Genomic DNA, 27,252 nt, shown 5'->3' with positions numbered 1-27,252 from the left:
TTATGCATGCCTAGGAGTTAACTCCTTGCTCCTCCTGATGGCCCCTATTTGTCCTGTCTCTCAAGGGATGTGATGCGATGGGGAGATAAATAGTAAAAAACCTTTCTAAATTTAAGCCGGGCCTGAGGAGGAGCTTTGGTGGCAGCTCCCATGTGGGGCTCAGCGTGGGTAACACGTGAGGTTGCCATGCTCGACGAGCCACACTTAAATGTCAGGGACCTCACAAACACTGTGAGTGCCTTCTCTCACCATCCCCAAAGGTTTTTTAAAATATATATTTTTATGTAAATACATTCTTGTCAAACCACAAGCTATTTCTCAGTTTTGTTTTCAGCGAGCTTTGATGAAAAGATTGGCATCTCCTGGCTGAGGCGGCAGCGAGAGGCTGAGCTGGGCGATGTGCCGGGGATGCCAGGAGCACCCAGGCAGGATGCAGCCCAGAAGGGGATCAGTGTTCCCACTATCCTGCTGGAGAAGGGATGGGATTTCCTGTGGGAGCTCTCCTTGCTGGGGGCCAGGGCACAAAAAACTTCCATTTTCTGCTCTCCAGGCTTAGGTTTCACCCAGCACATGACAATGACCAGCCCCCAAAATTCCTCCTGGGCCTCATTTATTAATATTTTTTTTTCAGATTAATTCTCAGAGAGGCAAATTGCCAAATCCACCTGAAAATCCCTGTATGATTTTCCAGGTGGGCTTTATTTTCAAGCCAGTTGTTACCGTTTTATCAGCTTTGCGTAAAACTCATCTCTGGCCAACGTAAAAGATGATCCCCCCTTGAACAGACAAAGCATCATTTGAAAAATTGCGATGAAGCAAAATCAGATCAACCACAAATTCATTTTTTCCCCCATCTTCTTTTATCCGGCTGCCCAGCGATGCTCAAATGGCAGCAAAACTGTGTGTGTTTTCAGAGGGGGACCCTGCAGACAATGGCTGCCTAGAAATGCTGTTAAATTAGTGGCTGAAATTGTCCAGTATTATGGTTTCTTCACGTGTGGTAAATGGTGTAGTAAAAGCCTGGTGCGCAGCCCAATTTCAGGGCACTCTCTGTGTTTCACTCTTTCCACATGAGTCAAACTAAAATGATTTTTTCTCAGTCTTACAAGTGGAGTTGATGCTCCCCTTTGCCAAGCGGCAAATATTACTGTGACCGATGGGGTGTTTAATCATGACACAGAGAAATGGATGAGTCAAAATGTGAATTTATCGAACCCTACCTATTTTAGCTGCTTTTTGACTCTGTTTTTAAAATGGTGACGTGGAGGGGGAGAGCGTTTGACTTGAACAACAGTGGGACGAAAATAGCGAAATGGAAATTCACCTTCAGCTTGACATCCAGCCCTCCGCAGGCGAGATTTTAAATTAAATATTTTGATAAGTGATTCTTTGTGTGGCTGCTGCTGTTTCAGCTCGGCAGCCCGGCTCCATCCTCTGCACAGGGGGTGAAGGCATGGAAAGGGGTCAGCGGTCGCAGGGGATGACAGGGGTGCAGCGTGGGGTTTTTGAGGTGCTTTTGGTCATTATTTCTTGGTGCTAAATAGAGGAAGAGTAAGTTTCAAACGAAGCGTGTTTTGTTTTGTCACAGGAAGTGGAGAGAGCATTGGGAGAGCCCTGAGAGATTGATTTTAAAATATGTATATATATATTCTGGACAAAAAATTACAATGTATTTGTGTCTGGTGTAAATAAGGGGTAAATTTGGATTTGGGGGGGGGGGGGGGCGCAGGGTGGCAGGACCCCCCTCTCTAAGCATCCCAGGAGGCAGAGGCTCAGGGCTGTGGGGGTCTGGTGGAGGAAGGCAGCCCTTCCCGGGGGGGGTAGCCAGTAGTGGTACCCCGTGCCAGGGAGGCCGAAATTGTGGCCAGCTTCTGGCAAGGGGCGAGTGCTCCTTTGGTGCCTCTGCTTTGGGAAACCGTTTGAGCTTTTTTTCGGGCAGGGCTTGGGCTCCGGCGCTGACGGCAGCGGCAGCCTCAGGAAAAGGAGCTGGGTTTCACAATGTCTCATTCCTCCCCCAGCCGGGCAGCCCCGCCGGGTGTGCTAATTCTTTGAAAAACCCCAAAATTGGTTAATTCAAAGCCGGGGGTTCGCTGGGGATGCGGTACATCACTTCCCTCTCTGGCAGCCCAGGAGAGCATTGTGCTGCCCTGGCCATAAACCCTGTCAAGCCGACGTGGGGGATTGCTGCAAGCCTTTCCTTTCAGTTTAAGCACCCCCAAAAAATGCCAAATTTAAGTCCCTCTTGTCCACGAGGGCTGGCAGTGGCCAAAATCAGCTCCCGCTGTCAGGCTTTGCTCTCTGGCACTTGGATGTCTTTTATTATATTTTTTTTAAAAATGCCTTCATCCTGCGGTATTAATTTGCTTTTTTGGTTTCGCTATTAATATCGAATAGGTGCTAGGTTGGCGGCATTTGTTTTCGGTGGTAAATAACAGCTTAACTGATTTAATCCACGCCGCGCTTAGAAAAGAAGGACACAGCCAGGATGTCTGGGATGGCTTCGTGCTGATGGCTGGGAAAATACAGTGGAAAACATTGTTTGGGATCGGGGAAAATCCAGTGGGTTATATTGGGATGGGTTTGGGATCTCCTGGGATGGGGAAACGCAAATAATTCAAATTAAAGTGAAGATGCTTGGGAAGGGCAGGGAGGTGGGCTGGGGCTGGCTCGGCACTGCCCATCACTGCCTTGGGGTTCATCCCTGCCTTTGGGACAAAAATTTGACTGAATGATCATTTTGGGGTTAAATCTGCCCTTTTTCTCGTTGTGCTGTGTCTTTTCTCTGCCTGTATTCGAGGCTGTACCTTTGCTGAAAGGTTGCAAACAGTTTTGGGAACAAGATGTCTGCCTAAAGCATGACAGAATTGGCCACAAATTGCAGATGAGACTGATAACAAAAGCCAACAACATAAAATATGTAGAAAAACAACACGTTAAAGTCTACAAGACCACTGAAGGGCTTTTTTTTGTGTGTTTTTTTAACCAGTTCTCTTGTGATGGAAGTGAAAACACATGAAAAGAGAAATGCCTTTTTTTTTTTTCTTCTCTTAAATCAGATGTTCCCTCACCAAACCATGGCTGAACTCAGTGGCCGGGCTGCTGCTGGGCAGGGCAGAGCTGCCAGCATCTCCCAGTGCAGGCAGCCCCTGCCTGCGTATGCCTGGTGCGGCTGCACCATACTCCCCCAGCCTGGTGACTTTTAAATCTTCATTTTTGCAGTCAACGAGGGCAGTTGAATGGTTTGGGTTGGGTTTTTTTTTAACCTTAAATATATTTCACATGAAGCACGCTGGTAACTCATGGTTTTTTTCTCTAAGCAAGGGGAAAACAGCCTGCAGCTACCTGCTTGGGGGGGGGGGGGGGGGGGGGGAAATTCTTTGTTTGAAATTAGGATGAGGTTTTTGTTTTTGTTCTACTTATTTAATCTTTGTTTTTATAAATAAATACAAATAAGTCAAACTGAAACTCGATGGCTTTGGTGATAATAAAAGAGCAGCCCTGGGGAAATTTTCTTCATTAACATGTTCTTTCACAGCCCACACTCAGGGTTTCGGTAGGAAAACTGCTTAACCTTTTCAGCAGCAGAAACAAACGCTTTTTGAAGTCCAAGCATGCTAAAACACAGAGTTCACTGTCACGAAGTTGGTTGCGCATCGCTAGGCTTTGCCTTTATTTTAGTCAAATAGAGTAGAGAAGAAATTATCTCATTCCCCAGCAGCACAGGGTCTCCCTGCCCTTTCTCCCCTCAGTTGTCCCCCCTTCCCCATGCCAGGAGGGAAAACATAGAAAACCCCAGAAAATATAAAAAAAAAAAAAAAAGAAGACTGCCCCTCTTTTTTTGGTTGGTTTTTTTTTTTGGTTTTGCGGGGCAGCTCTGTGTTCTACCAGCTCTCTTACAACATACTAGTTTTTAGTATTTGAAGCTCACTTCCTGTGTGAGGTTAGTTTGTTTATCATAAAAAAACTATTTTTAAACCCATTTCTGCCAATAAGTAATTTGAATGTTAATGCCAGGCGCTCATGGCTGTCCCCCTGTGGTCCCTGGCTGATGGGATGACTGCTGCTGCTGCTGGCCCTGGGAGGGATTGGTGCTGGGATGCTGTGCCACCAGCACACGGTGAGCTCTGGGGGCCCCAGCACCCCCATGTCTCCTCCTCTGATGCTCAGGGGGTTTATTTGTGCATTTCATTAAAAAGAAAAAAAGGATTTTGGAAAAATCTTGTGTTGTTTGAACATGGGGCCATACACTGCCATTCTGTGGTGTGAGGACGTGCTGGGATGCGGTGAGGCAGAAATGCGGCTCTTGTTGCCCTTTCCGTTTGCTCTTGCTCCTATGCTCTTCACATCCTTCCTTGCATGCCACCCTCCAGCCTGTGCCTTTACAGAGATGCCAACTAGAGCCAATTAGCGCCGGAGCCGCATGCCGGCGCAGGTAGCGGAGGGGGTGCTTGAGGAAGCTGTGGTTTGCTGCCGTGTGCATTCCCCCACTTAGGGAATGTCTATCATGTCATCTTCCAATTTTATTTCCCCTAATTAATATCCAAGATAATTATGTCTTTGTAAAAAAATTTTTCGCTCAGCACATAACATCCATAATCGCACCAAGATGAAGTATGTTTTAATTAACACTCATGAGGCTGGGAAGCAAAGGCTCTCTGCATCCCCTCCTGGGAAAATTAATGTACGAGCCTGTCAGAAGGCTGGCAAGGAGAAATTCATCAAATTGGGGAAGAAAAGGCCCTATATCCCCATGAGGGTAACTGCCCTCACCCTGTCCTGACCCCAGTGAGCCACACAGCACTGAGCAAGCTCTTGCTGCAATATCCAAGGTCTTCTTGGCTCCAGAGGACTAGCTTTTGTAGGTACAGTGGTGTCACCGACAGGAATTACCCCACAGTCTCATTTTTATAGGGTAGCTTAAACATTGCAGGTCTTCATTTTTAAAACTCTCCAGAAAAGACAGAGAATCAGTTTGGGATGCTTGGGAAGGGCAGCAAGAGAGTAGGCAGGGGCTTACAGGCACCTTGAAGAGCCCTTGCTGGTGGGCAGTGGGAAGGTCCCCTTGGCCCTTAATATATGCCCAGCCCTGTTATAGCATCTATAATGCCCCCTTATTGCTTCTAGGGACCTCCCTGGGCCTGTGTCGAGGCAGCCTGAGCAATCCTGCCTGCAGTCAGCCATTTCTAATCCCCATCTATGCTGGGCTTGACCAGAGGAGAGGTAGACCATCCTGGAACCTGCCAGAAACACAAGAAAACCTGCTGGAAACAGTGAGCTTTGTTGCAATATGAAAATCAAATGCAAAGCTCGGTGGGTATTTTTAGCTGTTTAAGGCTGAACAGGTGTTTGAAAGGTCAGAAGCGAGTCATTGGAAAAAAGAAAAAAAAAAGTATCTATTGAGAGCCTAGCACATGGCGCTGTCACTCCCATGGCACTGGATGGCCACAGCATGGCTCTGTCAAAGTCACGATGGTCAGCCCACATCTGATGGGTGCTTTGGCTTGTGTGCCCCTCCCACCCCCAGCAAGTGCAACCCACGACGTTAGCACCCAACTGGGCATCTCATTGTTGGCTTTGGTTGCTCATCATTCCCAAGGCAGATGGTTTAAGGGATGTGGGAAGGTCCTGGTTTGGTTTGGAGCAGGGATGGGCTGAGGTCTTGTGTGTCCTCAACAGTGTGTGCACAAGGTAGTCATGAGTGTTTGGGGAGGGGGCGAGTGTAGAAAGGCTTCTCTCCTATGGACATGGGGCTCTGTGGCAGTGAGGCTTTCAGATGGCTTTTTCCATGAGAAAATATTTTTTTTTTCCCTTTTCAAGGAATAAAGGAAGTTTGACATCCTTAAAACAAAATTGTGTGTGGTTTTAATTAGTTACTAAAGCAAAAATTTAAGACCAAAGAAAAAAAAAGGGCCTGTCTTTTGGGGAGGATCCAGATGATGCATCTTTGGTGGACCTGGGCCATGACCACCTTGGATTTGGCCACAGTCAACCTGGACCATGGCCAACCTAGGCCCTGACCACCCTTGATCTTGGCCATGGCTGCCAAACTGGGGCATGACTATCTGTGATCTTGGCCACGGACAACCTGGGCCATGACCACCTGTGATCTTGGCCATGGCCAACTGGTGATGGCCAAGGGTTTGCTCGGAGGTGAGATCCCGTTGGTGCTCTGCACTGGTGCATGTTGCCGGTGGGGCAGCGTTTGCCTTCCCTGTTGTCTTGCCAAGGTCACCGGGTTTCGGCAGGCAATGAGCTCCTTCCAGCATGAGTCATGGCAAAGATAAATGGAGAGCGCGAGGTGTGACAACTTGCCTGCATAGGCTGGTGGGCTCCAAAATGCCAACGGAACCAAAGAGCCAGGGGAAGAGCAGGGCCAGCAGCTGCCAAAACCTTGGCTGGGCAATAAAGCCTTTTTTTTTTTGAGTTAAAGAAGCCCCCAAAATAGCACCTGAAACCAATAAACTTCCCTTTCAGGAACTTCTGTAATTTGAAACACACAAGAACAACAACAACAAAAAAATCCAGAATTTTTTAAAAGTTGTTTTTGTTTGACAAGCAGGACTTTTGGGTTTGTTTTTAAACACATTTCAGTTGGTGGGTGCTGGGGTGTGGGAGCGCTCAGCACAACAGCACTGCGGCTTCCCCAGGACTTCTCCATCTGCTTTTCCCCCAGTTTCTTCCTGCCTTTCAGCCCTTCCAGCTGACGCACAGTCCCACCGTGTTGCGTCATGCAACCCAAACCCCAGCCACCCAGCTGATATATCAGAAGAAAGCGGCTAAAAATATCCACCCCCCCTGCACTCAGCATGGGTCAGCAGATTGTTGCCTTTGAGAACAAGCAAAAAATTGAACTCTAAGCCCTCAACCACGCTTAACGACTTGGTTTGTGCCAGTGGCATCACCACAGACCTTCAAAATGGGAATTAAATGGTATGCCAGGCAAGAAGGGGGAAAAGCAGCATCAGCCCAGGGATGCAGGCGCTCAAGTGCAGTCATGTCATAAAATATAGGCTGTTTCTGCAGGTCCCACCTTCCCCTTGCTGCCCCATTTTTGGTGTGCAATGCTCTCCCTTCGTGACCATATCGATACTCTTATTTTAATTATTAGCCTTTAAAACAATTTATTGGGGTCTTCCAAAAGAAATATACACTCTGGTCCAAAGGGAGCAACCCAAGCCATCCCTGTGTTGCCCGTCTGTCCCATCCCCATCCCATACTTGTTCCTGCCATCCCCTCCCCTTAATTTAGGGACCTCTGCCATCATCTCTTATCAGCTCCTTTTATGCTAAAAGCCATATTGGAGTGATCTCACCAGAATAAAATTTCAAACCATGGCTGATGCTATCAGTTCTCTGCCATCTATTGTCTGCAGTGAAGTAAAAGCAAGATAAGTGGAGGGCTAGAAGCAATCCCTTCCTCCTCCCCAGGGCACCTGCCCAGCAGACAGGGTGCAGAAATGGGATAGAGGTCCAAGGCAGTGGACAGTGGGGCAGTAATTTTTCTGGGCAGATTTTGATTAAATATTAATAAAATAATAAAATGAAAAATATCAATATAATAAAGTAAAAATAACAAAAATAATAAAGTATAAAGTAATACAAGAATACACAACTAATAAACTTGCCCCTGTACTTGGCGCTGGTGAGGCCACACCTTCATGACTGTGTTCAGTTTTGGGCCCCTCACTACAAAAAGGACATAGAGTTACTCGAACATGTCCAGAGAAGGGCTACAAAGCTGGTGCAGGGTCTGGAACACACGTCCTATGAGGAGCAGCTGAGGGAACTGGGGGTGTTTAGTCTGGAGAAGAGGAGGCTGAGGGGAGACCTTATCACCCTCTACAACCACCTGAAAGGAAGCTGCAGAGAGCTGGGGATGAGCCTCTTTAGCCTAGCAGAAAGTGACAGAACAAGAGGGAATGGCCTCAAGTTGCACCAGGGAAGGTTTAGACTAGATGTCAGGAAGTATTTCTTTCCAGAAGGGGTTGTTGGGCGTTGGAATGGGCTGCCCAGGGAGGTGGTGGAGTCCCCATCCCTGGAGGTGTTCAAGAGTAGGGTCGATTTGGAGCTTAAGGATATGCTGTAGGTGGGAACTGTGCTAGGTGAACAGTTGGACTAGATGATCTCCAGGGTCCTTTCCAACCTAGATGATTCTGTGATTCTGTAAAATAAACCCCCATGCTTCCCCAAACTTCTTCAATATCTGTGAAGACTGACTGGGGACAGGGAGTGCCCAGAGGGTATGGGAAGGTGCCCAGCAGTTTGAGCCCATTGATGCAGCCCATGTCTGCAGAGCCCCATAAATGTGAGGAAAAAAAAGAAAAAAACCCCAAACCCCAACCAATCAAACCCCAAAGCACTCCCGGCTGGGGCAGCAGAGGTGCTGCTTTTGGGGTTGGAGACACTGAAGGCAACATCTTACAAACCAGATTAATTTAACAGATGCATTTTAGTGTCACAGCAACTTTGGAGCAGAGGTAAAACACTGGGTATGCACCTGCATCCTAGATCTGGGGGAGAACAGGTGACAAACAAGAAGAGGGAAAAAGCAGCAAATATCCCTGCCCCAGCCCTTCCTCGAGGTGCCCCTCAGGCCCCCAAAGAAAACATCACTCATGACAAATAGTTGAAAGTTTTTATTCATATAAAACTCATATTAAGAACATAAAAGATTGCATCTTAAAAAAAAAAAAAAAAGATCTGCAATTATTTACAGCAGTATTGCACAAGTAAAGTAGCAATTACCCTGTCCAAAATTCATCAGTGCAAAACACAAGCCAGGGAAATTGCAGTAAAAATGCTACATATGCTGGGTCCTGTGAAATGAGTTAGTGATTCATCAGCACATCTGTGTGAGCTGGAGTGGTACCTGATGTTACAGCTGGTCCAGGGAAAGTGGCTGAGATGAAGTGTGGCATTAAGAGAAGGGTGGCAAAAATCACAGAGATGTAGAAGCCAAATTCCCACTGAATTTCAATCATGCTTAAGTCTTTGACGTGCCTAAATCACTACTGGGAATTAGGACTTAGGCACTTTGAGACAAAAATAATAATAAATCTCATTATCCAAACCATGTTGGCTACACTGCCAGGAGAACACAGTGCTTTGGAAGGTGATCCATCACTTATTGCAGGGGCAGGGAGGAGAGAAGGGGGAAACAAAATCTTTACAGGAACTTAAATAAGCAGAAAATAAATATACATTTCTACAAGTTACAGCATTATGGAACAGTAGAGTGCATTAATTACATGGGGTGAAAAAAAAGAATCTACAGTATTTACCAAGTTAAACTCTAAAAAAGTTTAGAAAAAAGTTGGGTTTTTTTTTTACTTATAAGCTGTACAAAACTTACATGACAGAAAGGAAATACATTGCACACAGATATTTGGCTCAGATGATGAAAATAATATGGTGCACTACCCTAATAAATATTCAGGTATTTACAGTCATGGAAAAGAGGAAAAGCGTTAACACATTATGTGAGATCGCCCAGGAATAAATCTGGTTTCCCTGCAACCAAGGAAAACTCTTCATTGCATCCTTTTGGCAGAACAGAGACCACAGGTTACACTTAAAATGACCCAGAGCAGTCAGCCAACACAGCTAAAATGAGCATAATCACTACTTAAAAACATCATTCTTCAGTTTAGAGACTTCTGGGGTTTTTTTTCCCCCTAAACCTCACAACTCTATGGGGGTGAAATCTGTTTTTTTGGGGGCTAGTTTTCCTATGACTACCTTTTGGCCAGAAACACCTCCTGTGGAGAAGTCCTGGGCAGACAGTGCCACTACCTTGATTTTTTTCCCTTGAAATTAGTATAATTTTTGTCTCCATCATTGTCTGGGGCAGCCCGGCAGGGAGGATGGGGTAAAGTGCTTGGCGTTTCTTTGGTGTACTCCAAGGGACACATTCTGGGCGGTGTGGTGCCGGGATGCTGTAAGGCTGTGAGATATGAAAGTACCATTTTATCCACCGATGACGGATGAAACTCAGTTGGGGAAAAAAAAGCTCATTTGGCTTCCCCCTCTGCTGCCAAATTTTATATATTTTCGTTTCTAATTTACCAACAGCCATGCAATTCCATGTAGATTCTCATGGGAAATCTGCAGCATCAGCCTCCCTGCTGGGTTTTCTGTATAAACCTTACAGAAAAAAGTGATGGCTCAAGCATGGCTGGGGCAGCACAGCTACTGTGAGCTGAAATCAAGGGGACAAGAGCAGGAACCTGTCCTGGCCAAGCTCATCAGGTATTTTAACTGCTCAATTTCTACCAGTGCAAAGGTTCCCCCCATACTCTCTCCAAAATACTCTTTCTAAAACATCCCTGGTTCCTGCAGCTGAGGCCAACTCCTGCAACCCATGCTCATCTTGCAGGTCCAAAGACAGATTAAAAAAAAATTATAATAAAAATTTTAAATTGCTCTGTAATCCTCCAGAGGAGTGCAACTGGAGGCATGCAGCACCACACCACCACCACAGCTCTCTGCCTACCTGACAAGCACAGGCAGCCAGTGCATAGAGGTCAGATTGTACAGTTTGTCCATCATTAAAAACACTAATAATCATACATGGCACTCAACAGCTTCCCCCTGCATGCATATTGCAGGAAAAACCGCTATTGTGGGCTTGGTTTTTGTTTTGGGTTTGTTTTTTTTTTTTTTTCCTCCCTATGGTGCTGGTGAAACCAGAAATAAAACCGTGGCGTTTGGAAGTGGGTTTGAGGACTACCTGCACCAGCCAGAGAAAAGGTGCAGTTCCAGAGGCAGAAAGGGGTACGTTTGTGCATAGATACAGAGGTGGCCAGAGGAGCCACCCCTCCTCCCCTCCCCAAAGCAAACGGGAGACAACAGAGGGCCCCGAGGAAACAGACCTGCTTCTTCCAACAAGCCCTCGGGGCTCCTCCAGCAAGGCTGCAGGGTCTCCAGATGGAAGGGGAGATGCCCTGGGACGGCATAGAGCACCCGGTTGGGTCTTCCTGGGGGCAGGAGGGCAGTTTGGGAGGAGATGTGGCAGCTGATAGGGAGCAGACCCCACATGGCAAGTCCCCAGGTGGATCTGTACCAAGTCAGCATCCTTCAGCGCTTCTTCCAGCTGTATCCCTCTGCACCATCATCTGGGGTCTTCATGCCGCTGGTTCTGTCCCACTCGTCCCCCTGCTCCAGGCTGTCCTGTCCCAAGACAGTGAAGATCCCAGGAGGAAAAAAAAAAAAAAAAAAAAATCCAGCGCCTTAAAAAAACCCTCCTGGGTTCAACAGCAAGGTACAAGCGATGACTTAAAACAGTTCCTGAAGTTATGCAGCAGGAGCTGTCACCTCCAGGTGGAAAGCTGCAGTGTGCTGGGAACTGTTTCTGCCACCAAGAACATTTTATTGCTGAATTATTCAGTCATCGACATTATATTATATTATACAATACATAAGCGTTTTCACACATTTTATAGAAAGAATTTCTAAAAAAAGGCAACCTGGTGGATTGATTTTTTGTTTGGTTGGTTGATTGTGATATCTTGGACCCTGGGAGTCTTGACAGCTAAGTCTTGAAATTCAGAGTGTTAAAAAAAAACCATAAAAGTAAAAAAAAAAAAAAATAAAAAATCAGTCAGCAGGAAATAGGCTATTTGCATTATGCAAATGAAGGTGGATTTGGGGTAGCGTTAGGTATTTACAGGTAAAAGAAGTGCTGATTTAAATCCCTCTACCCTTCTTCCATCATCACCATCCTTTACGGGCGGGCAACTGCCCAGGATGCAAAGGGACAGGGGAGGGCTCTGCGAGTCTCTGTGAGAAAGTCTGCAAGGCAAACTAAGGCGGCTCTGCCCATCAGCTGGCTCAGCTTTCCTTTTCCCCGCTGCAGAGCTTATCCCAGATGAGCTGACAGGTTTCCAGAAACGATGACAAAAAAACCCAATTACTCCATTGCCGTTTGAATATATTCTCTGAGACTCTTTCAGAAAAATAAAAAAAAATAGTAAAAAATAGAGTTGAGAGAAACACAGTAAACACCACTCTCGGACGAAATCCTGCATTGGAGAGTCCCAGTAGGTCAGCGTGGAATGTCCACCCTCACCTGACGGCCCCCGCTGCGCATCCTGGGGGAGAGGCAGGGTAGGAGCCGGGTGGTGCAGGGAGCCCCACATCCATCCCTCTGTCTGTCCTCCCTGGGCTTTCCCAACGAGTAAACAAGTCTCAGTGCCTCAGGATGTGCCCAGCACTCACTGCATCCTCCAGATGAGGCGGATGATGTAACGCAGGAGGCGCAGAATGATGACCTGGGGGTTTCCCGCCTGGTTATCCAAGAAACCCTAAAACAAAAGAGGAGAAAAAAAAACAAATACAAACAAGACGGTGACTTGAACTTCCAGCGCAAAGCCCCTGTGCTACAAACATCTTGTGCGGTGTGCCACACAGATTTCAGAGGTGTGAAATCAAGCATTTTACAAAGAATGAAAATAAACCCCACAACCTTCCATGTTTTCCTTCAATAAAAAGCTTTATAATACTCAAAAGGGTTGAAGCCACCCCCTCCCAGCCACATCTGCCTTGCAGGCGGCTGCCACAGCACCCACCGCTCAACAGGGATGTTACCTGCAAGTCCCTGCATGTGGGCACATGACGTGCGTGATGCTGCCGGGGGGGTTTGAAATGTGGCAAAGGAGCAGCCCAAGGGGGCTTAAAAAACGGTGTGGAAAGGCTGAGAGGAAAAAAATACAAAATAAAAATCCCTCAGTGGGGAGAGCAGCCTGGGTCTCTGCAGAGGCAGGTCCCTGCCTGCGGTGCATGGATTTTTGTTCAGACTGCCCCAGGCATAACCATCACCTCATTCACAAAACATGGCAAGCCGGACACACACGGCAGCAACACACTCCTCCCTGGAGCAAGGGATCACAACAGCATACAACGAAAAGAAAAACGAACAAAAGGAGAATTTATTTTTCTACAGTGAAAGAGCAGCCCAGAGGTTCCCCCTCTCCCTCTCTATACAGTCCCAAAGCAATCCGATTCGGGCTATATTTAGTGCAGCAAGATCATGCCTGTGCATGCCCCAGAAAGAGAAATTACGCTGTTTACACCGATATGCAAACTGCCTTCCCCACTACAGGGGCATAATGCAGGCAGTCCTGCAGCGGGCAGCTGTCGTCATGGAGAGACAATGCTCCTCCAGTCGGGTACCTGGGCCAAGCACATCTCCCATCCCTGCACCCCGGGCCACCATGTCCCTGCATCAGCGGGATTTACCCACTTGGGAGCTGCCCACCACCCGCACGATGCTAAGCCCACTGCACTGCCTGACCTCCAACATGGCAGAGAGCAAGGAGAAAGAAAACCAAACAAAACACCACCAGCAGGCTTAGTGAAGGATATAAGAGAAACGGTAAAATTAAGTTTTCTTTAATAAAGAGGTATATAAAAAAAAATTATGGAGCTGAAAAAAGACATTTTCCACCTCTGCAGGCAGCTCGGGTGTGGGCAGCCAAGCTTGGGGCACACGACAGCAGCCAAGCAATTCACACTCTGCTGGCAAAAGCCTCAGTGTGGAGCTGGCCTCTGTGGCCACCTCCATAAACTTTGTCAGGGCAAAGAGGGGCTGGCTAGTGAGTTGGCAGATTACCAGTTGTCTTGCCCAAGAGATGGTCCCTGAGGGGTGGGGGGGCGGGGGCGTGACGTGTAGGGCGTGCTGATGGGGAACATGATAGGGAACTGGTGGCCCTGACCCGTCTGACAGCTCCGACCTGCCCAGCAAGTGCCATTTTGGCAGGGCTCTTAGTTCCCCATTTCTAACCTCAGGCTTAAAGGGCAAACCTCAGCAAGCGGCACAGCCAGACGTGCTGGGAAGGCATCCTACCTACCCCTCCAGCTGAAGGGCTCCAGCTCAGCAGAGACCACTCAGAGAAGCCAGACTGCTTCCAGAAGGGACACCTTTCCACAAAGCAACAACCAAACACATCAGGCACAATAACTCTACAGCAATTGCTTAAATGCTCTGAAGCCTCCTCCTTTCTGGGCACAACAAGTGAGAATTCGTCAGATGCTAATTAAGCCAGGTACAAAGTGTTTTTAGGGTCACGCATGACAGCCTCTGCTTGTGTCATCTAGCAAGCAGGACATGGTCCTCTGCGTTTTGGTTCTCTCCCCAGGGCAAGAGGTTGGAAGCTCAGCTGCAGTGCTGGGAACTGCCTCATACAAACCTGTGTGATGCTCTGTGACAGGGCACCTGTGACCCATCCTGCTGCTGGCTTCACACCTCCCACCTTGGACCTACACAAACCCCTTCCCATCCCTCCTCAGCCCCCCTGTTAAATTTACATCCTCTTACACACCACAGTTTTGTACTGGGTGTTGCAACGTGCCCAGCGCACATTCCCAGCGTGCAAGGTTCCATGCAGGGCAGCACTGAGGGAGCAGGTCCTTGGGAGATAAGGCAGGGAGGACAGCCCTTCTTGTCACAAACCTCTTCCCAGAAGGCGCTCAAAGGCCCTGCCTGCACTCCAAATTTAAGGAAGTGTTCCAGGACCCAGTGAGGAGAAGGGATGGCATGGCACTCCGCATTTCTGCCAGCCCCTTTGGATCAGCTCACCATTACTAGGCACCTTCTGCTTTCTGAATGCCAGTGGGACCTTTCATTGAAAAGGTGTCCTTTATACAAAAAAGCGTGGGTTATTTCACATCACGAGGCATCAGCCTGGATAGGGAAGGCCGGAAGATGCGTGTTCCAGATTCGGGATAAAACACTGCTTATCTCCAGTTTGTTGCATGTCGGGAAAGCCAGAGCATTTGGGAAGAAAATGGAGTCAAAGGAGAAGTCTCCAGGAAGGTGATGCAGAGAGGCCGTGTGGAAGGAGCCAGACCACGGCAGCCTGGTAACTGTGTTGGGGGTGAGCCCCTGCCTACAGGCATCCACCATACAGACCCTGGGAGCGGCAACAAAGAACGCTGCAGGAGTGACTCATGAGCTGGGGAGGACGGATAAAGATCCGGGCAGTCAGCATTTCATCACCAACGCCGCTACCTAACGTGCTTCTGAGTCTTCTTCCCACAGACGAACACAAGGGCGAGTTGAGGGATCAGAAACCGCATGCACAAACATGCAGCTGTCAATAACGTTAGTCAGGCAAGTTACTGGCTAATGACGCTCTTCTGAAAACTACTGTTACTTCATCTCTCTGGGTTGGTTTGCTCTGGTGTTGTTTTAGGGTTTGGGGTTTTTTTTGTTTGCATTAGTGCCACCTATTTGTGTTGCAACACTCGAAGGTGAGAGAGTTTACAGTCTTACACATGTTTCAAAACAGCTCTGGTAGATTCTTTGTAAGAAAAATAAAATTATCAGACGAAGTCCATCCCTGTTTCTTACTTGCAGCTACGCTTCCATGCACGCGATCCTTGGCAGCAGGGACTTGGGAGCCAGGCCCAGAAACCAGCTACATTCGGTCCTTACCCGTTTCAGCGCTGGTGCTGGCACTCAACCGCTGCCAGATACTACTTCAAGAGCACCTCTTCCCAATGCCACCCCAAAAATACTCCACAACACCCAAAAGTTCCCTGCCTCTTCTAGAGGTTTCTTCCTCATTATTTCCAGGTCTAGGCCCCCATCCAGCAATACACTTCACTGGCCCTGAGTGTCATGGACGATGCTACGAACTTCATTCCCGAAAGCTTCAAGCACCAATTTAAAGGCTATTTTTAATTGATTTAATGACGCTGCAGCGGCAGGTGACTCGCTGGCACAGGCAGCAGGCCCCTGCGTCCAGGCAAACACAGCCACCCGCGCATCCTTTTCTATATTTGAGTGAATGAAACATTCACCGCAGAACTAGTTTCCAGAGATGATTAAGCTTTTCCCTTTTAGAAGCCATATGTAAAGAAATGGAAAGTAAAAAGATGAAAGTTACCCTTCTTGGACAATAGGAGGCATTGAACTCGTCTCCGATGCGCCGCAGCTCCTGTGCAATCCAGATTTCGGGCTGTACATCTTCTGCTAGCGAGTGAGACTGCCACCGGGAAGCTGCACGGAACAAAACCAGACCAGTTGAAAAAACAACAAAAAAATAAATACCCTATTAAACTTGGCAAGAGTCAATGGACTGCTACTAGTTTTTTAATTACTATTTTTACATTTTTAAAAATACAGTTCCTAAGAGTTGTACAGGTGCCAGCCAGGCTGCTAGGGCCTGCACATGGTATGCAGCACATATGGGACTCGTGTAAGACGTGCATGGCAGGACAGGTTTTTCTTCTTTGTTATTATAGACTTCCCTTCTCTAGCATATCCAAGCTTTGGTCCCCTCTTAAGTAGTGAGGAAAGCCAAGATGCCACTCTCCAATTTCTTCCCCTAGCAAAACATACTTCTCCTCCTCTTTCTAAATAATCTTTTCTTGGAGGCACAGCCACAACTCCTTCTCTAACCTCAAAAAACCTCTGTCTGGATAGTTTAATCAAATTCTCACATTTCTTCCTCAAACAGTTCTAAAGTGCCCAACGAGAAAAGAAAAACGATTGGTTTTGTCATACTAAGAAGAAAGCCACAACTGGATTTGTACGCCAACAAACCACGCTTCAGCAAACCGAAGGACTTTCCGTCCACAGGAGAGAACTGGGATGCTCGCATCTCAAACACCATCTTCCTGCACTTTAACAGAAATTAAACCCGACGCAAACCAGTGCTGGCCTGTAAGAGGAAAAAGAGAGCTAATGCATCAGTTATATTGTACTATACATAGCTATTTCAGTCTCCATTTTAAGAAGTTATTAGACACGTGATAAAGCCACTGTGCAATCCCCCAAATAACCAGGGGAGAAAGGAGCAGCCTGTGACCCAGGCAGGACTCCATATGGTACCTGCACCAGCTCTTCCCCCTCCTGCAAACCCAAGTGCAGGATCCAAGCAAGAATCACAGCCTTAAGGAAAAAATAAAACCCACACAAAACAACAAAAAAACAACAAACAAACAAAAAAACCCCACCACACACAACCCAAAAAAGCCCACTGCACAAAACAAAACAGAGTGTTTTGGCACGACAGCTTAGAAGAAATCACAAGGGAATAGAAATAGCTTCCAATCTCAAAATATTCAAAGGATTAGTGGGACAGTAAAAAAAAAATTAAAAAAATTTAAATAAAAGCCTGGCTCCAACCTGACTGGAAAATGTATTTCCAAGCCAAACTAGCACTCCTTGGCTCAGGGATCTGTTTTGTTTTCACACTGTAGTAGCGCAGGAGTAGTACTCGCCGCCTGCCCGGGGATGGCCCTGGCATATTTATTTTCCTCACTGGTGAATGAAACACGGTACAGCCCTTGCGATACTCCACCCCAGCAACACAAACAGGATTTCGGCCAGAACAGGGCAACAGTCTGAAATCCCACCACTGTCACCAGAGCCAACCCCAAGCTGCCTTTCCTGGCAAGAGCTAAGCTAGGAAAAAAAACCAAAGAGACATGGGACAAAAAGATGCAAGGAGAACTGGAGATGCAGGGAAAATTGCATGGGGGAGAGGAATTGCTCTCTCTCCATCCCTTCCCCCTTCTTCATCCTTTCCCCCTTCCCCAGCATTGCACCCAAGAGCTCATCTGCTTGAGAGATAAGGGCTGGGGTTGGTGGCTGAGAGTGAAATCGGGCTGAGGTTTTCAGAAAGGACTTTCTGTGGTGCTGTCAAATAGCAGCATCAAAAGGGTCCAGTCATAACTGGTCCCAAAACCTGTCAGAGGTGCTTTTGGGGGGCCCCCAGTCATACAGTGAGCCAGTGCCCTCCACTGATGATGAGACGGCTGCTGTGGGGACAGGGACAAACCAAGAGGCCACCAGCACCCCTGGGACATCTGCATCTCACTCTAGCCATGGGATGCTCCAGCCAGGGTCTGGAACAGCACTGCTGCAGTCTCTGCCCAGAAGAAAAAACAAAACCACGACCCCAAACTGCACCTCCACCTCCTGGGTTTGGTCATCCAAACTCCCCTGGAGAAAACTCCTTAGAAAGTGGCTTCAGACGAATGGCACACAAAGCTCAGGGAGAACACAGCTGCAGCTCCAGAACAAGAGCAACAGAAACGCTGCCAGCTTCTTGGCTCAAGGTTTCCCCCTTAAATTCACCTATTACACCTAGAAGATCTCCTTTGCAGGCAAGGAGAGGTTCACGCTGCTTCTCTCCCCTCTTCTGCAGCACAGGAAAACACAGTGGCATCGAAACAGCACAGGGAAAACCCATTTACAGAACGCTTGCATGTGCCTGATCCAAATATATCCCAAAACCCCACGTGCAAACCCCGCACTCCTGTGCTTTTAGACAGAGCTGCTCTTTGAACAAAAAGCTCAATGAAATCATCAGCTCCGGCTAAGAGCTCAAGACCTGAAACATCAGTATAAGATTCACAGAACCTTACCAAAGGGTGAGTGTCTTATCTTAGGTGACTTTATGGTGAACATGCCTGACATGGCCACTATCACCTCTTCTGCAAAAAGTAGGGTCATCTTTTTTCCTCTGCTTCTTCCCTAGCACAGCCCAATAAACTCATCCCTGCTCCTTTCCTACTCAGCCCCCAAAAGCATCTCGTGGATATGCCAAGCCAGCTCTGCAACCCTTCCCACCTCCCATCCAAGAACATCTCTTTGCTGCTTTCATCTCATTTCCCCAAAAAATGGCTTTGGAGGCGGCCGGCTGTACCCCCTTGCACTGTCAGAGAAGCAAGACAGCCCAAAACATCACTGTCCACCACCTCCCATGCCAGGAACAACTCTTCCTCCAGTGCTTGCTCACACACCCGCACGCAACCGAAGGCATCCTGTATTCCCCACGGCTGCCTCCACCTTTTTTGTCCGGCAGGGGCACTTCAGCACTTAATTATTATCTGGCCATCATCACTGAAAATTTCGGGGAAGGTTTTATGAGATTTAGAAGAGGCAGCTTCAGGGCAGAGCATGAGCTTCCTTTGCTCCACCAGCCTTGGAAACAGTCCACTGCTGCCCACGGGAGAGACTGAGAGCACCTATCACACACAAACTGCTCTTGCTTACAGGAAACGCCTGTTTATTATTATTATTATTATTAAAGGCGACTTGGAGGGCTTCTCCAGGAAATGTAAGCATCTCTCAGCCCACAGCCAGTGCCTTACAGCAGATAAAAATCAGTGCATAAAAGCACAATAAAAAAATCATACCCTTTGCTTCCTTGCAGAGGGATTGACCTGTTTCCATGTGGAAAACTTAAAGGCATGCATCTGTCAGGACACTGCCAAGGCAGGGAGACCAAGGGAAAGGTGCACAGGGAAAACCCACAGCCCTTTCTCAATGCGAGCTGTGCAGTAAGTCACAGCTCGAGAGCTGGAGTCCCTGACTGGGGATAAAACAGATCCACGGCTCCACATTCCCAGCTTAGTCGTGTTTGAGAGTAGGCAAGGGTCCCATTTAAATAGCTCAAGTATTTTCCATTTGCTTATAGTTGTTTAGGATGATGCCCCTAGCAACAATAACAGAACAAAGGCTCCCGTAAAACCAGCATTTCAACAGCTTTCCTATGGCAATAAAAAAGCAGGAGCACAGAAAAAAAATATCAGGGAAAAGGTGGTTTTTTTTTTTGGTGCTCCAGGAAGAAATTCAGAAGTCACTCACTGCTAAAACATTGGCTGAGGCTCTCCCTGCTGAGGAACTCCAGCATCCTTGCCTGGCTATGCCACGTGTGTTCACGCTACGCAAGGTTGTGAAACTTGCATTAAACTGTAATTACTGCAATAATGTCAGAAAATCTTTCCTAAGGGCATATTACAGTAAGCCCTCTGCAGCTGTAACCACAGCCATTAACCAGGGAGAGGAAAAAAAAAAAAAAAAAAAAAGATGTTTTGATCATGTAAAGCTTGGAGTTGGTGTTTGTTATCCCCCGAGGAGTGCTACTGACACGGTACTTGCCTCACTCCCACCTTCCCCCTGGCAGAAGTTAAAAGGTTTCCTCCAATTAAGAGGAATTAATCGCGACAGGGGAAAAGTGAGCAGCTCCAGCAGGCATGTTCTCCCCACCGCTAGAGGCTTCAACCAGCTTTACCTGGTAAGCCACATGTAAACACATGCCCGCCCGCTACCATGCTGCTTTCAAGCACCAATTCTGGGTTTCGCCAAAACAAGCGAAGGGAGTTGTATGACCCTAGCACCTATGACACCATGTGGCTCACTGAGAAAGAAACAGGAGTAAAAACCGAGCGAGAAGTCACTCACCTCGCAGCAGCACGTAAAACCGGCGAAAAGCAGTACATAAAGCCTTGTGAGAAGCGAGCCCCGACTAGGAAGCGGGACTAAACAACTTTGTCCCCTCCTTCCTAGGCAGGGACTGAGGGACTGACCCATCCCGGAAAAGAATCAAAATAATGATTAAAAAAAAAAGCGCTGGATGAGTGGGTGTTCCCCTGCAGCACGTTTGCTTGGCGGGCCCATCCAGCTTGCAAAAATCCCACACCCTTGGCTGTCCGGGCGAGCGTCCAGCTCCGAACTGGCCGGGTTGCCTGCCGCTAGCCCCCCAGCTTGCCCTGGCAGGGGCTCAAGGGCCCCGGGGGGGCCTTTTCTAACTGTCCCGCAGGTACGGCAGGGGCTCGGGGGCAGGGGAGGGTGCAGCTGGGTGCCGCTCCAGCACAGCAACAGGGTGCTCAAGCACAGCCAGTATCCCGAATAAACAAGCCAGTGGGATGCAGGAGGTGTTGCGGGCGCGCAGCGGCACGCCGCATCGCTGCGAAAAGCCACGGTCTGCAGCTTTTAAGGGGAAAAAACCAAGGGCGGTGAGGAGTGGAAGGTGCTGCTGCCAGGCGGGGGGGCATTACGAGGGGAACCCGGCGGGCTAGTTTTGTGCGCTGCGCCGGGCACAGCCCCCCCGTCCCTCGTGTCCCCCCCGCCCCGAACACCTTACCCATGGCGCTGAGGCAGTGGCTGAGGGCCTGGCAGGGCGGGCTGGGGGTCTGCGTGGCCTTGTCGCAGCTGAGGGGCGCGGGGCTGCGCTCGGCGTCGAAGGAGAAATACCCGCTGGAGGAGCGCGACAGCAGCGGCGACCGCCGCACGAAGATGAAGAGGGGCGAGCGGGTGGCGAAAGGGCCGGGGCTGGCGGGCGGGCCCCGCGGCGGAGGCCCCGCCGTGGCGGCGGCGGTGGCGGAGCCGGGCAGGGCAGCGGGAGCGCCGGGGCGCAGCTGCGCGGCCGGGCCCGGCCCCTCCGCCGCCGGCAGCCGCCCGCCCTCGCCGCCGCGTTGCGCCTTCACCTCCGGGGGTTGCTTGGCCATCGGGGCTGCCTGCGGGCGGAGCGGAACGCCGTGAGACCAGGAGCGGCGGGAGGCGACGGGGAGCAGAGCGGCCGCCGCCGCCAGCCCCGGCCCGGCCCGGCCCCTCCCGCCCCCCCGCCCGGCCCCATTGTTCTGCCGAAAGTGCTGAGGCGGCAGCTCCGCTCCGCGCCGCGCCACACCGCCCCCCGACACCGCCGTCCCGCCGCCGCCGCCGCCCGCCCACCCCCCTCCCCACCGCACCCCTCCCTCCCTCCCTCTCTCTCCTCTCCCCCCCCGCCTCTCCCCCGGCCCCGCTCACGGTGCTCCCCGCCAGCTGCGGCGGAGCGGGGCTGCCCGGCCGCGGGCTGGCGGCGCTGTGCGCGGCGGCCCCGGCGCTAGGCCCCGCCCCCCGCCCCGTGTTTACAGCGCCGCCGCGCCCCGCCCCGCACCCCGCGGCGCCCCGCCCCGGCCCGGGCACACGCACCGCGAGTTGCCCCCCGCACCCCGCGCTCGCACCCTCACACCCCCCTTGTGCCCCGCGCTCACACCCTTACATACCCCTTGTACCCTGCGCTCACACCCCTACACCCCCCTTGCACGGCACACTCGCACCCTTACACCCCCCTTGCACAGTGCACTCACACCCTTACACGCCCCTTGTACCCTGCACTCACACCCTTACACCTCCCTTGCACCCTGTGCTCACACCCTTACACCCCCTTTGTACCCCACACTCACACACTTACACACCACCCTTGTACCCCATGCTCACACACGTACACCCCCCTTGCACACAGCATTCGCACCCTTACACCCCCCTTGCACCCCGTGCTCACACCCTTACACCCCCTTTGCACCCCGTGCTCACACACTTACACACCACCCTTGTACCCCATGCTCACACACGTACACCCCCCTTGCACGGTGCACTCACACCCTTACAAACCCCTTGCAGCCTGCACTCACACCGTTACACTCCCCTTGCACCCTGTGCTCACACCCTCACACTCCCTTTGCACCCCGTGCTCACACACTTACACACCTCCCTTGTACCACTTGCTCACACACGTACACCCCCCTTGCACCCAGCACTCACACCCTTACACACCCCTTGCACAGTGCACTCACACCCTTACAGCCCCCTTGTACCCTGCACTCACACCCTTACACACCCCTTGCACCCTGTGCTCACACCCTTACACTCCCCTTGCACGGTGCACTCGTGCCCTTACACCTCCCTTGTACCCTGCGCTCACACCCTTACATACCCTTTGCACCCTGTGCTCACACCCCTACACCCCCCTTGCACAGCACACTTGCACCCTTACACCCCCCTTGCATGGTGCACTCACACCCTTACACTCCCCTTGCACGGTGCACTCGCACACTTACACCCCCCTTGTATCCCACGCTCACACACTTACACCCCCCTTTTACCCCATGCTTGCACCCTTACACCCCCCTTGCACGGTGCACTCACACCCTTACACCTGCCTTGTACCCTGCACTCACACCCTTACACACCACTTGCACCCCGCGCTCGCACACTTACAGACCACCCTTGCACCCTGTGCTCACACACGTACACCCCCCTTGTTCCCTGCACTCACACCCTTACACAACCTCACACCCTGTGCTCGCACCCTTACACTCCCCTTGCACCCTGCGCTCACACCTTTACACCCCCCTTGCATGGTGCACTCACACCCTTACACCCCCTTGCACCCTGCGCTCACACACTTACTCCCCTGACCCTGTGCACTCACACTTTTCATACCCCCCTTGCACTCTACACTCACTCCCTTACATCACACATGCACACCCCTACATACACACCCTGTGTACACACACACCTTACACATCCCTATCCACATCCTGTTGCACACTCGCCACACTACTTGCACACACCTTACGCACACCGTGCGCTGTGCGCACACCCCTTACATCCCCGTACTTCCCCTGCACGCACACACATTACCCACGCCCGTACACCGCCCCTTGCACACGCACCACCCTGTGCATACCCCTTCCCGCGCCTTTTACAGAGCACCCTCCTTGCACCACCCTGCACACCCCGCTCCCTGCACCCCCAGTACACACCCCTGCACTGCACACCCCCCCCCGCTGCACACCCCTTGCTCCCCACCTCGGTGCGAGGCTGTGGGTTCCTGGCGGCCACCCCGGCTCCCACGTGGTGCTGGCGTCCTGCGACAGGAGTGAGGCCGGCAGCCCTGGCAATCACTGTCACCCAGCAGCACCCAATTTTACCATGGAAGAAAAAAAAAAAAGAAATTGAAAAAAAAAAAAAACCCAAACCACCCGGACCCAGCAGCCTCATTTACGATATGTTTTGCATGAACAATCACAATATTATTTTGTGGTGACTAACTCAAACCCGCGCCCTGGCAGCCGGGAGCTGCCAACCACAGCTTCCTCTGGCCCCATCGCCCGTGCCGGGGAGCGCTGCCGGGCGTCCCGCCGGGGACACCCACCACACCCCGTGCCAGCCCTGGGGTGCAGCCTCCCGCCCCCAACCCAAGAGCCGTGGTGGGGAAGCCTGGGCGAAGCTGGGAGCTGCTTGTGCCTCTGCAGCCGAAGCGTAGAGGACACAGCCGGGGCTGGTTTTCTGGCCAGGTCAGCGCAGGGAGGTGACCGGGGCCATGCGGTGCCATTATTTTCCTCTTCTCCAGCACGCTGCCACAGGTCGGGGAATGAGGCTCCAGGTAAAGTTGCAGAACAGGATGGTGTGGGGGGAGCACCACGGGGCACCCCAGCATGGCATGGGGACAGGAGCTGGTGCATCCTTTGAGCAGCAGCAGCATCACCAGCGGGAGGATAAACATGAGGAAGGACGTGGCACAGTCACCCCTGGGGCTGAGAGTGGCTGATGCAGCAGATGCAGGGGTGGCACACGGACCCCCCCCGGCCCACCCAGCATCCCCCCACCCCAGCTGCAGGCAGCCCCGTGAGCAGGCAGTGGTGCCCAGTGCTTCCCCAGCCCAAAACTGGGGGGATTCTTCTCTCTGGCCAACACCTCACCTTTCAACACCTCGCCCCCAGCTACTGTGCAAGTGTTGACTTGTGCACAGAGCCTGAGGACAGTGCTGGCGTCTGCTCCGACATCCAGCCCTTGTGTGAGTCAGTAAGCACCCTTATAAAAACACAAATGTCCGACACTTTTGCTAACTCTGAGGGTGGCTGGTGCCATTCGCTTTCCTCCACTGCAAGGGAGGGAATTTTATCAGGGAAATTAAAACAAGCCTTGGTGAAACCCCGAGGAGCCCCAGCAAAGCAGCCCAGCTTTCAGCAGGCGAGGTGTGATGGCCCAAGATCTCGTCGAGCAGCCTGTGGCGCCTGGGGACATCTTGTCCCCCAGCTGCCACCATGAGGGTGTGCCTTTATCAGCCAAGTCTGGGGCTCCCCTGCCCTGCTGCTGCCACTAAGGCCACTGGTGCCGAGTCGGGCTGCAAGGGATGGCCTCGCTGCAAACCTCCGGGGAACCGGCTCTACTCCTGCCGGACGTGGCAGGACTCGAATGCCTCTTCCTTGCCATCCAAGCACCGAGACAATAAATGTGCTCCCAGCTTTTGGGGTGACCTTGCCTTCCGTGACAAGTGCCACTCTGTCTGCTGGTGCTGGCACCTCTCTGCCGCCAGTGAGAGCTAGGGAGAGCACTAATTTTTCTCAGTTCTCCAGGTGGCCCTGGCTCCCACAGGTTTGCACTGGGGCTGTAAACCATCCATTGCAGGAGGTCACAGGGATGAAATTCCCTTGTCCAGCCCCAGAACAGCCTGCTGTGCAAGGGCCTGGGATGCTCCAACATGTGGATCTTGCCTGCTGCCGGAGCATCCCTGGGCACCCTCCTGGCAGCTACCCCAGCTCTGGCGGCTCTCTTCCCATCCCCTTCATGTTGCTCCAATAGCACAGGAAGGAAAAATGCCTGTGAGTGTTCGCACAGAAAAAAATAATTTGAGAAATTCATTAGGAAAACTCATTAGTGAAAAATCTGAAGGCAGGGACCAGCAGCAGAAGGGAAAAACTTGAGAGTCCTTCCTGCTGGGTTGGCAGCACCATCACCTTGCCACACTGGGGTCCTGCCTGTGAGGCAGAAGCAGGGCTGAAAACTAGGTTTGTGCCTCCTTCCCTGGACCTCTGGCAGCGGCACCCATGGCCCAGAGCCATGGTGGCTCTGCAGGGGATCCCGAGCGCTTCCCCTGGGATTCAGGAGCCATCTGAGGCTTTGCCCCTCTGCTTGGGACCACAGCACACCCCGGGGGGCCCATGGCGCTGTGCAGAGCGAGAGGGGGTCGCTTGCAGAGGCATGAGGGCTGCTGGGGGGCACAGGGCCGGCAGGCAGATGCTGCATCTATTTTCTCCTCCTTGCTCATTTTGGTTTCTGTGTGGGTGGCTCATGTGAACACAAAGGTGATGGGGAAAGCATTGTGCAAGAACAGCCCGTCCTTTCAAACACCTAAATTTAAGCCGGTGATTTTGGTGCGCTTTCAGGGCTCGTGTGTGCCCACAATTTTTTGGAGAGCTGGGACAGCTGCTGGCTTCACCCCCTCTTTCTCCAAGAGCCCTTTCGCCCCATGAATCATGGCACCAAGCCTCCTGGAACAAATCTGTTTCGACTTTGTCCTCATTCCTATTGTTGTGAACCATCTAAGAGGTATTTGCACTGAAGCCACATCCCTAAAGGTCATCTAATTTTTGTCAGTCCGGTGCAGTACTCATCAGCGGACGTGGATGGAGAGAGGTGGTTTGCAAACCCTCCTCTCACCACTGCTTCGGTCCCTGCAGCTTCCATCCTCCAGTCCCTCACGGATGCGGGGTCAGGGATGCCACATCTCAGCCCTCCTCCTGCAGCACTCGTGTGCGTTAATGGCCAATTAGCAAAGCTCCCCTCGGACCCATGGGCATCCGCATCGCAGAGATGCCACCAGCCATAGGGCACCTTCTTGTCTCCCAGATGGAAATTAGAAGGGAGGAATTGGAGGTGAGATGGAGAGGGATGAATAATGAGGATGGTGGGGATCGTGTGCTGCTGCAGCATCTCAATCCCCCAGCAATGGCCAGTACTGGCTGGCTGCACCTCACGCCCAGCCCTCCCTCTGTGCTATCCCAGCAGACTGTCACAGCCACCAGGAAGTGTGTGGGGCGGAGTTATGGAGGAAAGGAGACGGTGTCTGGCTGGGGAGGAAGGACCCCGTAAGATGCACAGCCCCAGCAAGCTGAAAAACCCCCAGTAGTGCAAAGAAAAACACCCAAAACACCCCCACGCCCCAAGCAGCTGCTCACCAAAACCATTTTTAAGTACAACACACCAACAGAAAAAAATAACTTCTTCTCCAACCCATTGTGATAAATGTTATTTTACTCAGCACTGGCAGATAAAATCAAGTTTAAGCCACATGCCTTAAATACCGAGGCTTTATCTGAGCCGGGTTTGGAGCCTGACCTTTACCGCGGTGCTCTGCTCTGCTGAGTGCCACCAGCTTTCAGCCCTGGGAGTGCGGGAGCAGGGAGAGCACCCGAGGTGCCTCCGAGGTGGCATGAGGGCTGGGGAAGAAGAGAGAGGAGGGAGAGGAGGAGATTTTCCTGGCCAGGGCTTGGAGGGAGAGCTGGAGGGGCTCGGGGATGCCCGTTCAAGGTGGGGCGAGTGGGTGGCACATGTGGGTAACAGCAGCCTGTGCCGGGGCAGGCAGCTGGGCACAGATGTGGTGAGAGCAGCTGTGGGATGTGCACCGAGCTGCCACCGGGCTCAGGCACCTGCAGGTGACGTCATTAGAGCTGAAAAGCCCCAAATTCTGCCCACCTCGACCCCTCTCCCACCCGAAGGGTGACTCTGTTAGAGTGACGAGGCATCATTTCGCCGTGCCTTGGGTCCACATCCCCTGGGCTGGGCAGGGAACAAACCTGGGTCTTCTACCTCCCAGGTGAGCACTGAGACAGTAAATTTAAAAAACCAAAGCAAAATAGAGCCGGTATTCCTCCATCAGCTTGCTCTGTGTCTCTAGTGGCTACTATGAAC

At 51.1% G+C, this 27,252-nt stretch overlaps 1 protein-coding gene across 1 annotated transcript; it reads right to left on the bottom strand.

The window, feature by feature from the left end:
* Positions 1-7,694: 7,694 nt before the first annotated feature.
* BCL2L11 (BCL2 like 11) lies at positions 7,695-21,608 on the bottom strand. Its single transcript, XM_074908350.1, has 4 exons — positions 21,541-21,608; positions 20,879-21,251; positions 15,887-15,999; positions 7,695-12,301 (listed from the first exon to the last, which is right to left on the bottom strand). The coding sequence occupies exons 2-4, from the start codon at positions 21,240-21,242 to the stop codon at positions 12,212-12,214; spliced, it is 567 nt and encodes a 188-aa protein (XP_074764451.1). The 5' UTR covers positions 21,243-21,251; positions 21,541-21,608; the 3' UTR covers positions 7,695-12,211.
* Positions 21,609-27,252: the final 5,644 nt, after the last annotated feature.

The sequence above is a fragment of the Athene noctua genome, chromosome 1, assembly GCF_965140245.1.
Source record: "Athene noctua chromosome 1, bAthNoc1.hap1.1, whole genome shotgun sequence".
Lineage (NCBI taxonomy): Eukaryota > Metazoa > Chordata > Aves > Strigiformes > Strigidae > Athene > Athene noctua.
Note: the sequence above shows the minus strand (reverse complement) of the source record. Positions and strands in the feature narration are given on the sequence as shown.

Excerpts from the sequence above, each read along its gene's own strand:
- BCL2L11 (XM_074908350.1), bottom strand. The coding sequence starts at position 21,242 with ATGGCCAAGCAACCCCCGGAGGTGAAGGCGCAACGCGGCGGCGAGGGC. Across the intron at positions 16,000-20,878 it reads CCACTGCCTCAGCGCCATGG|CTTCCCGGTGGCAGTCTCAC; the intron begins GTAAGGTGTTCG and ends TGTTCCGTGCAG. Across the intron at positions 12,302-15,886 it reads CCTCCTATTGTCCAAGAAGG|GGTTTCTTGGATAACCAGGC; the intron begins GTAACTTTCATC and ends CTTTTGTTTTAG.